Raw genomic sequence first — 11,197 nt, 5'->3', positions numbered from 1 at the left:
CTTTATATCCCTACTACTCCTTCCATCCTCACTTATCTGACTTCCTAGGTATCTAAAATCAGCCACTTCTTCTAATTTTTCGTCTCCTATCTTTATATTCGCTCTTTCCCTACTTTTTCTTCCCTTGCATACCAGTATTTTAGTTTTACTTTTATTTTTTTTCGTACTTATCTTTAAAGCTATCTCTAAGTCCTCTTTGCTAGATGCTAATACTGCTATATCATATGCAAATCTAAGCATACTAATCTTTTGCCCCTGTATATCTATCCCTACAGCTGTACTGTCTTTAGTGACGTTGATCGCATCTTCGATATATAGATTAAAAAGTAGCGGTGATAGTGTGCACCCCTGACTGACTCCTTTCCTAATATTGACTTCTCTACGTTGCAGCCCTAGCTCTATAACTGCCTGTTGCTCTTTATACAAATTAGGTATCACTCATCCCTACATTTTGAAGTATATTTAACAGCTTGTCCTATTTAACATTGTCAAAAGCTTTTTCTAAATCTACAAATCTTATGTACGCACTCGTTCCTTTTTTATCGTTTTCTCTATGGTTAGCCGTAAAGCTAGAATGGCCTCCCGCGTTCCTCTTTTTCTACTAAATCCCAATGAATCTTCCCCTAATAGTTCTTCCGTCCTTTTTTCCAACCTCCTCTGTACAATTCTAGTTAAGATTTTTGACGCAAGGGAAGTTAAGTTAATTGTTCTAAATGTCTCGCACCTATCCGCACCTCTCTTTTTAGGTATGTATCTATACCGATCAATTCACTGGTATAAAGTCCAATGAAGGAACTGCCTAGTAAATAAGGTGAATTTTTAGGTCTTGTAGTAATAAAATTTCATTAGCATAAGGTCCAAGTAAGAACTATATGAGATAAATTTTTTGAGTTCTTTATTTAGGCCTTATAATAATAATAATTTATCTCAACTAGGGATGGCCTCTAATTTTTCAAATGATAATCCAATTCAGAATTGTTCAGGCTGACCCTACTTCGACTATCTTTATGAGGAACTCAATGAATCTAATTCGCTTAAGGGTATGCCTAACTATAAACCAAGAAAATTTCTAATCGGGTATTTATTGTCAAATAAATACAATTATTTATGGTTGATTGAAAAGAAGAAGTAAGTAATCGTTCAAGCAGTAATTCAGATCTTGAAATTAATATTGTAATGTTCGTGGGTTTAACAAATTAACTTAAGAAGAAAAATATTTATTTACTCTAATTATTATTGAACTTAAAAACACTATTAAATGATTACTAAACTTAGGTAATTATTCTATTTATTTACACTACTGTTACTATTCACTGTTCTATTTATTTCACTTCTATCACTGTCAATTTATTTCTTGCTTCACTTCTGCAACGGTCAATTTATTTGTGCTCCCTCGGCGATCGTCTCTTCCTTTATATACTCTTTTGTGTCCTTTCTAGAACTTTCTTGAGCCGTCCGGAAAAGTTTCGTTTTCTTTGAACTGTTTAATTGCTTTCACGGAACGCAGGTACGATACACACGTTTACAGATACGGCGCACATGAAGAAACGCGCTCGCGGCTAGTCGGCGAATCGATAAGCCACTCACACACACGTATGCCCTATCGCACACAAACACGCTCGTGCTAGCTACACTGCCCCCTCCTTAAGGATGTTTCGTCCCGAAACATTTCACTTTCCGTTTCGCAGGATCATGCCGAATCTGCAGTTGTCGCCTTCACGACATCCACTCTGAAAATAGAAGTAACAGTCCACGGCCTTCTCATGATTGGTCCGATTCGGGTTATTACTGCAAACCAAAATGTCTATTCCAGTACGGCGGAACAGGACTTCGATCCTGTTCCGTATGATCCTCCAATCTAGGTTGTCCAGTCCACAACCAAGCTTCGGAATCGCCAGCTTTTGTATTTTATTCTCAAGAAGATGTCTGCGGAGTTCCATTACTGCGTCCCAAAAGTCTCTCTATGTTGGGTTATCAGAGCATCTTCTTTTAGTTACCAGGTAATAGATATTGCGTCGTCCGTCAGGCAAGCATAACAGTCTTTTTCCCTTCTGTACTTGGTCTTGAAGATGTTCCAAACCGCCAAATCTGCGTTTGAACTCGGACGCGATACCACGACTCATTCTGAGATCCTTTGAAGCGCAATGGACCAGTGAATATTCCTTGGATATAGCAAAGAGGTCTTCTTGCGTCACTCCAAATCTCCTGTTGACATGGGGGCCTTCCTTCATGAACTCTTCGAATGTGAGCTCGGAAGGAATAGTTCTTAATAATCTGGCCCGCGCCTTCTCTTCATTTGTACCGGCGAATGGAGCCAAGCGATTAAAATGGACTACCTTCGGCTTCCCTTTTGGAGTTTTCTTAATTCGGTAGATCACGTCGTTAATCCTCTTCACTATCTCATAGGGTCCTTCCCAATTCTGTTGGAACTTAGGTGATAGTCCATGGCGACGACGAGGATTATACAACCAAACAATATCTCCAGTTTGGTAACCACCTGCTCTAGCCTTGATGTCGTAATTTTCTTTAATCCTGTCACTAGCAATCTGTGTATGCAGACGAACCGACTCGTCGATATCGTTAAGCATTCTTCGGAAGTTGGTAACATAATCTTCTCCAGCCAAGTCATCTCCTGGTTTACAGCCGAATTTGAGGTCACAAGGTAGTTGTAACTCCTTTCCGAAAATGACACTGGCAGGTGTTTGGCCAGTCGTTTCGTGGACAGAGGAACGGTATGCCATTAAGAATAAATGCAAATAGCGGTCCCATTCCCTTTGGTGGCCAGACATTACCTTGGAGAGATATTTAATCAAGGTTCGGTTCATTCGTTCAACCATGCCGTCCGATTGTGGATGGAGTGGAGTAGTTCGAGTTTTCTTTATTCCTAGGAGCTCGCATATTCCACGGAATGTAGCCGATTCGAAATTCCTCCCTTGGTCTGAGTGCAACTCCAAGGGCACCCCAAACTCACTGATCAACTCTTTCGCCAGTTTCTATGCTTTCCGACTCCTGGTTCGGAAGGGCATAGACTTCAACCCACTTGGTAAAATAGTCCATAACGACCACGATGTACTTGTTACCTTTCTCGCACTCTGGGAATGGACCCGCCACATCTATTGCGATTCGTTCGAAGGGGCCACCGACATTGTATTGAGGCATTGGCGCCCTTGGCCACAGGTGGCACACTTCTTACCCCAATTTTTGACATTTTCCTTACAGTTCACCCAATAAAATCGCTCTCGAACATTCCCAAGCGTCTTATTCACTCCAAAATGACCACCAGATGATCCATCATGAAGATACTGCAACACCTCTCTAACCTTGTTTCGAGGAATAACCAGTTGCTTCCTATCTTCCTCTCCATCTGGACTTTCAACAACACGCTTCAGGATACCATCTTCCAAAACCATTGAGTCCCACTGAGCCCATAACGATTTTAGTACTTAGGTACAGGAAGAAATTTGCTTCCACGTTGGTCGTTGTCCGTCTCTTTTCCATTCCATCGTCTTCTTCAAGTCCCGGTCGTTTTCTGGTCGTGTTTTATATTTTCAGGTACCCACTCGTCATCGATTACCGTGACACGTCGAATTGCTTCTTCATTCTTTTCCATTCGATCACACTGCTTGCAGTCTGTTTGACAAGATCTTCTGGAAAGAGCATCGGCATTCTTGTGTCCGGATCCAGGCCGGTGCTCTACGTCAAAGTCACATTCCTGTAGCTTCCCAATCCATCGAGCCACCTGACCCTCCGGATTCTTGAAATTCAGAAGTTCAAATGTTCTACGCCTTTGACTACAGTCAGCATCTCTCGCCTAGTAACACAGTAGTTGCTTTCGGCTTTTGATAAGGTCTTGCTAAAATAGCCGATTACCTTCTCTTGGCCATCTCGTAACTGCGAGAGAACGGCTCCCATTCCCACATTGCTGGCGTCGGTGTCCAAAATGAACATTCCATTGGGCCGAGGATATACCAATACGAGGGCTGTGATTAAAGCCTGTTTCAAAGTCTCAAATGCCGTTTGACAATCCGAATCCCAATGAAATTTGCGGTCACTTTCGGTTAAACGTGTCAAAAGTGGCGATATTGGCGAATCTATAAACATAGCGACGATAATAAGCGCACAATCCCAAGAAGCTTCTTATGTCGTGCACATTTTCAGGCACTGTCCATTCCTTCACGGCCTTTATCTTCTCTGGATCCACGGCCACGCCCTTCGCTGATACAACATGTTCAAAGTAAGAAACTTCTTCGCGGGAAAGGTGGCACTTTTTCGGACTGAGTTTCAAATTGGCCTCACGTAACCGCTGGAATACCGCTTGCAAATTCTGCAGGTGTTCACTAAAGGTGCCTTCAATCACTATGATGTCATCCAGGTATACCAAGCAGGTCTTTCCAATTTGATCACTCAAGATTTTCTCCATCAACCTTTCGAACGTCGCCGGGGCATTGCACAAACCAAAAGGCATAACTGTAAACTGCCAAAGGCCCGTGCCGATCGAGATTGCGGTCTTTTCCTTGTCGGCAGCATCTAAAGCAACTTGCCAGTATCCGCTCTTCAAGTCGAGCGTGACAAACATTTTCGAGCCAGAAAGCATAGCCAAGGTGTCATCAGTCCGTGGTAGTGGATAACTGTCTTTCTTAGTTACGTTGTTGAGCTGTCGGTAATCCACACAAGCCGGGTTCCATCCTTCTTCTTTACGAATACTACTGGTGATGTCCATGGACTTGAGGATGGCTCAATTATGCCGGTCTTCTGCATTTCGTGGATTATTAGCTCTGCTTCTTCCTTTTTGGTCAGGGGCAATCGTCTAGGTCTTTGACTAATATGCTGGGCATTATCGGTATTGATCTTGTGTTTTACGATATTGGTCCTTCCCCTACCATTCTTGTCAGTTTCAAAGACGTCGGAGTTTTGACAAAGTAGATGTTGCACTTTGCATTTCTGCTCACTGGTTAGATTCCTACAATGTCTGTCCATCACTCCACTTATTTCAACAGGTACTGTCTCAGAATTTACCTTTCGGGTTACGGCCACCTGTCTATGTATAATGTCCAGCCCAAGAATTACGTCATCTTCAATATCTGCTACAAGCACTCGATGGTCAAAGACAGTCTTACCGATTTCAACTGACACGTTAGCTTCCCCATTAACAACCGCTTTTTCTCCAGTAGCCGTACGCAGAACCCACTTAGTCGACACGACCTAGTTAGAACCCTCGACTACGCTGGGTTTTACTATGCTCCTAGTGGCCCAAGTGTCCAAAAGAAACACGCATCTTCGTCCATTTATTTTTTCATCTAGGAGTAGACTGTCATTCTGGTGCTTCAAGGTCTTCGTAAATGCGATAAATTCGGGGTCTTTTTGTCCGTGTGTCAACGTTTGCCCCGTTACGTCGACCCTATTTAGTTTTCCTGCTGTTGACGTCGAGTACTTGGGGAAGGAGTACTTTTCCTGCACTGCCTCCTCGTATGACCAAGTTCGCCGCAATTCTAACATCTTAACTTTCGGGTTTCTTTTTAGAACTTGGAGATGATTCGGCAGACGGTTTCTTCTAAAGATTCTGACGAATCTTTAGTGAAATATTATATTGTACGCAATGTTAATATTTACTACATTAACTATTGTTTATTTATTTATTTTTTTCCATGAGAAGTAACCAAAATGAAAAGGGCTCTGCAAAAGCGAAGGAAGGGATGAAGCGTTAGCGGAATCCCGGCTGGGGCGACAAGCTGGGTCACCACTAAGAAGCAGCCTGCTAATCTAAGTTGTGAGTTACCGTGCTGAGGGATGCGTGATACAGGGCGTGCTATATCTTGAACGGTACCCTCGGGGCACTGGGCGAAACCCCGTTGTAATCTAGCTTTACCCGGCGTAGCGGACCAGTCGGACAGACTATATGGACCCGCATTACTCGTGGGAATCAAATGGACACGAATAACGACAATAAAAATAAAGACGGTGTTGCAACGGCTGGGGACCCTGAACCCAACGATACCACAACGGAAGGTAAAAATCCAGTAGATCCGACTTCACTGACGAACTGAACAGGGACGGGCCAGAACCGAAACCTAAGTGGGGCTCAGCGAAGGAAGCTCTTGAAGCAGAAGGCTATAGAGGAGGGGAGACTTGTTCCCAAGTGTGGTGAGAAGAGGAAGCAGAAGAAGAGGGAACAGAGGTGGCTTGGAAACGCCTCGAAACCCTTGGAAGATGCGACCTCCTCTGCGGGTGGGAAGAGGGCAGCCTCCAATAGCCTAGATTCTAGTGAGACGGGCATGAAACCGCTCAAGAAAAGAATAATAGGCAGCTACGCAGGAGTAACATCGACGCTTCCAAAGGTGATCCTGACCTGTGGGAAATACCTTGGGGCTGAGATGCCGGTAGAGATAGGTGACGCAATAAAGAGGTCGGTGGAACGGGTTATCGCGGTGGAAGAGGGGGCTTTTGTAACTCGTTTTGCGGAGACATTCCTTAGAAAGGGAACACTGGTCTTTGTCTGCGAGGGGAATGGCTGAAAGGAATGGTGGATTCTTTGGATACGGGAAAACCGGAACTTAAGGTACGGGTATTAGATCCAGAGGAGGTCGAAGTTATCAAGGTGATGGCTAGGCTACCCTCAGGGGTAAAGAATGCGACGGAGCTCATCACACTGATCCGGAAGCAGAATGGGGGGGTGGATACCACTAGATGGGTGGTCCTTAATCAGGCCTCTGACGGGACTAGATGAACCATCGGTAAAAACCCTAGAAAACTGGAGCTTCGGGCTACTGGCGGGCGTAGGGAAGGTTACCTTTAAGGTACTGGACCGAAAGAACGCTGGTGGATCTGAGGTAAAGGGAACTGAGGAAGCGCAGTGTGCGATGGAGCATTAATATGGCTCCTATCGAGATAAGCTTCACTCAAATTAATTTGCACCTCTGCTATTTTGGCAAGGAACATGGCAAGGGTGCGTACAGGTATAGCACTAATACAAGAACCCTGGATATGGAGGGGACGTATTAGAGGTATGGACTCAAATGGGGAACTATTTGAGGGAAGCAAAGATGGAAATGCTCGATCATGCATTTTCATCAAAGGGATAGATGGTTTTCTGTTGCAGGAACTAAGCTCAAGGGACTGTACAACAATCAGAGTGGAAGTCAAGAACGAGGAGGGGTTTAAGAGGGTAATAGTGGTTACCTCTGCGTACCTACCCTACGAAGAAGAAGCACCGACAGTAGAGGTAAGGAAGGTGGTGGAATACTGCAGATGTAGAAGCCTGGAATTGATTATCGGGTGTGACGCCAACGCTCATCACACTGTGTAGGCGAGCACGGATATTAATGACAGAGGTGAAGCTCTGCTAGTTTATTATAAGTTCACAGATGATGGTGGCAAATCGGGGGTCGGAGCCGACCTTCATTACAGTGAGTAGAAGGGAGGTTCTGGATCTCACCCTCATCTCCACAGGCATCAGGGCGGATATTCATGAATTAAGGGTTGAGCGGGAGCCGTCCATGTCGGACCACAGGACTATTAGTTTTGGGATGGAAATAAACAGACCTAGGATGGTACTCAAGAGAAAACCCAAGAATACGGACTGGGTAGGCTATAAAGAGGAGCTTAGGGACGGAACTAGGCAACTCAAGGGCAAATATGGCACAGAAGTCGACCTGGAATGGACAGTGGAGCAGGTTCAGAGAGCACTGATAAAAGCCTATGAGAATAACTGTCCACTGATTTCAAGTGGGCAGTCGAAAAAAATGCCGTGATGGAACAAACACACGGAAGAAGCGAGGAAAAAAGCCCGGGCTGCTTTTAACAGGGTTAAAAAGGTAAATAACCAAGTAGGGTGGAAGGTGTACAAAGATGCACTAAAAGCCTTTAAAAACGAGGTGAGTAAAGCAAAAAAAGAATCATGGCAGAGATACTGTTCAAGTATAGAAAACTTAACAGATACAGCTAGACTAGCTGGAATTCTGACCAAGGATAACAGCATTCGATTACAGTTTTTGAAGGATGGTCGGATACACATGTGGAAACTGAGGAGGGTACCTTAGAACTGCTTCTCAAGTCTAACTTTCCGGACTTTGTCAGGAGCGATGACAACTCTAGATCACATATATCTACGGTAGGAGGACCTAAAAGTTGGGAGACTGCGGCGCAAGTAGTAACACCAGCAAAAGTGAGATGGGTGGTAAATACCTTTGAACCGTATAAAGCACCGAGACCTGATGGCATATATCCAAAGATGCTCCACGAAGGTTGCGAAAGGATAATAGGACTGCTAACGGGATCATTAGAGGTTGTATAGCCACAGGATATACACCAGTAATCTGGAGGAAGACAAGGGTTTCATTCATACCAAAACCTGGAAGGAATGAGTACTCCACAGTGAAGAGCTTCAGACCAATTAGTCTGACGTCATTCCTGCTAAAGGCACTGGAAAGACTGGTGGACATTTACATCAGGCAAGAAGTGCTGAGCAGGCGTCCTCTTCACTGTGAACAACATGCATACACTGTGGGAAAATCCACAGAGACAGCACTACACTCTGTAGTGGACTACACCGAACAAGCGATGGAGGCAAAAGAAATTACAATAGGGGATTTCGTGGACATAGAGGGAGCGTTTAGTAACACCTCTAGGGATTCCATTGATGCAGCTCTGGCCAGTAGAGATACCCCATCGCCCATCAGGAGATGGATCAGGAGGATGCTAAGCGACAGGACAGTATACAGCGAATGGAAAGGTAAAACAGTGGAGGGGAAAATCAACGAAGGATGTCCTCAGGGGGGGTTTTATCACCGCTCCTGTGGAATCTGGTAGTTGACGACCTTATATGGCTGTTAGGGAGAGATAGAATACGAACTGTAGGGTATGCCGATGACTTGTGCTTGCTGGTGAAGGGCAAGTTTGAGGAGGTACTACCGGACATCATGAAGGGAGCTCTATCGAAAATTAGAACGTGGGGTCAGGCAAAATCCCTGGCTGTTAATCCAGATAAAACAGAGATTGTCTGTTTCATGAGGAAGTACAAAAGGAAAGAGATAAAGGAAATAACCTTCTGTGGGCAAAAGATACTGTATGCAGAAAGAGTTAAGTATCTAGGTATACACATAGATAAGAAATTAAATTGGAATAATCGCCTGATGCTGCAAAGTAGAAAGGTGATTAACATATTTATGCAGTGTAGGTCGGCAATTGGAAGAGGCTGGGGGCTTGAACCCCAAAAGACTCTATGGTTATATGAGGCTATACTGAGACCAAAACTGACCTATGCTGCAACGATATGGTGGAAAGTAATCGACAAAAAGACCTCAAAGGCGATCCTGGATCACATACAGGCAGTTGTCCTGAGGGGGTCTTTCGGACTAAAAAGAAGCACGCCTATAGCTGCGGTCAGGATGATGCTGGATATGAAAGGACTGGACCTGGAGATCAGGGAACAAGCCGCAAGAACAGCATACAGACTGATCGGTAACGTGAAATGGCGGAGAGAAGGAGAGGGACATGGAACCATCCTGAACCTCATACCAAGAAACACTTGCGATACCGCAAGATAGAATGAACAGGCGAATCCAGTTTGGGGGAAACTTTAAAACAAGGATACCAAACAGGGAGGAGTGGAAGGATAGCAAGGCACTGGGACACGGAGAAATCTGATTCACAGATGGATCCAAAACAGTCAAAGGAACAGGATACGGGATACAAGGTCCTCACAACAAGGAGGGGCTGTCCCGTAACCTAAGAGAGTATAACACGGTATTTGAAGCAGAAATGGCTGCAATACGTAAGTGTGCGGAAAAGCTTCTAGAGGATAGAGTCGAAGGCAGAGACTTACAAATCTGCACTGATAGTCAAGCCTCTATAATGGCACTGGAGAAGCCAGTAACTACCTCTAAGCTAGTTCAAAGGGTGAAAGATACCTTAAATGAACTAGGAACGAGGAATAGAGTAACTATTATCTGGATACCAGGTCACTCGGGATACAACGGTTACGAAAAAGCTGACAAACTTGCAAAGCAGGGAGCTGATATGGAAGAACAACCGGACGGCGAGGTAGGAATACCATACCAAGAAGGAAACAACGCTATTAGTAGAATCATGAGAAAGCAAAAATGGAACACCTGGCCAGCAACTCTGGGACACAGATGGTCCAAGGAGCTGCTCGGGAAATACATAAATAGCTGGAACATGGAGCTAAGGAACATGAAGAGGAACGATGCGCTTCTTATCCTATTATTGTTTATTGGGTACAGCGAGCTAAGATGCTACACCCACAAAACACAGGGAAGAAGTTACCTACGTAGATGGTGCGAAAGCGAGAAAGAAACCCCGAGACACGTAATCTACGAATTCCCAGCATTAATGGAGAAACTACAGAAATGTCTGGGGGCTAGATTAATAGATAGAGATAGATTTTTAAGGAACTATGCAGGAACCTGGAGAAGCTGCTGTTTTGGCAGGGCAGCTGGTCTATGGACATCTGAGTGAGGGACAGAGGGATGGGGATACAATCGTCTGACGACATGGTGTCCCTGAGCATTTTTGCACCCTGTCTCAGTCATCAATAATAATAATAGCCAAAAAGTTTAAACTCATAGATCAGATAGAGCACTACTACAAATACAAACCACAAAATGTGTTAGAAAACCACTTAGCCAAGTTATATTGGGATATAGACGTAATTACAGATAAAACAGTTAATCATAACAGACCTGATATCACACTGACCATCAAAGACACTAAAACGACCTACCTAATAGATGTTGCAGTACCAAACACTGAAAATCTTAAACAAAAACATATTGAGAAAATTCAAAAATATATTCCATTAGCAGATGAAATAAAAGACATGTGGAATCAGAACACAGTTCGAATTATTCCAATAATAATATCATCAATAGGCGTTATACCTAAAACATTACACGCTAGCCTAGCCGAGTTGAAACTGCATAAGTTTACGTACATAAGTCTACAGAAATCGGTAATCCTTGATACATGCGGAATAGTGCGTAGATTTCTTAACAGTACTGACATATCCCCCTTTTCAGAAAACACAACAGGTTAAATAAGAAGCAGAGTTTTTAATACTCACTGATCATATTTTAGGGCAAGAAGAACCGTTAGCTCCCTAAATTTTAAGAACAGAAAATTGGTTTCTATATCCCAAAAGATGTGAGTGAGGTTCTTTGGCATTAGCCCGTCTTCACTTGCT

The 11,197-nt window shown here is 43.9% G+C and overlaps 1 protein-coding gene across 1 annotated transcript; it reads left to right on the top strand.

Moving 5' to 3' along the window:
* The first annotated feature begins 9,756 nt into the window (after window positions 1-9,756).
* Window positions 9,757-10,504, top strand: LOC108739342. Its single transcript, XM_018473198.1, has 2 exons — window positions 9,757-10,323; window positions 10,418-10,504. The coding sequence occupies exons 1-2, from the start codon at window positions 9,757-9,759 to the stop codon at window positions 10,502-10,504; spliced, it is 654 nt and encodes a 217-aa protein (XP_018328700.1).
* The last annotated feature ends 693 nt before the right edge of the window (window positions 10,505-11,197 follow it).

The sequence above is a fragment of the Agrilus planipennis genome, unplaced genomic scaffold (genome assembly GCF_000699045.2).
Source record: "Agrilus planipennis isolate EAB-ADULT unplaced genomic scaffold, Apla_2.0 scaffold198, whole genome shotgun sequence".
In the NCBI taxonomy this organism is placed as follows: Eukaryota; Metazoa; Arthropoda; class Insecta; order Coleoptera; family Buprestidae; genus Agrilus; species Agrilus planipennis.
This window is presented reverse-complemented; position numbering and strand designations above follow the sequence as displayed.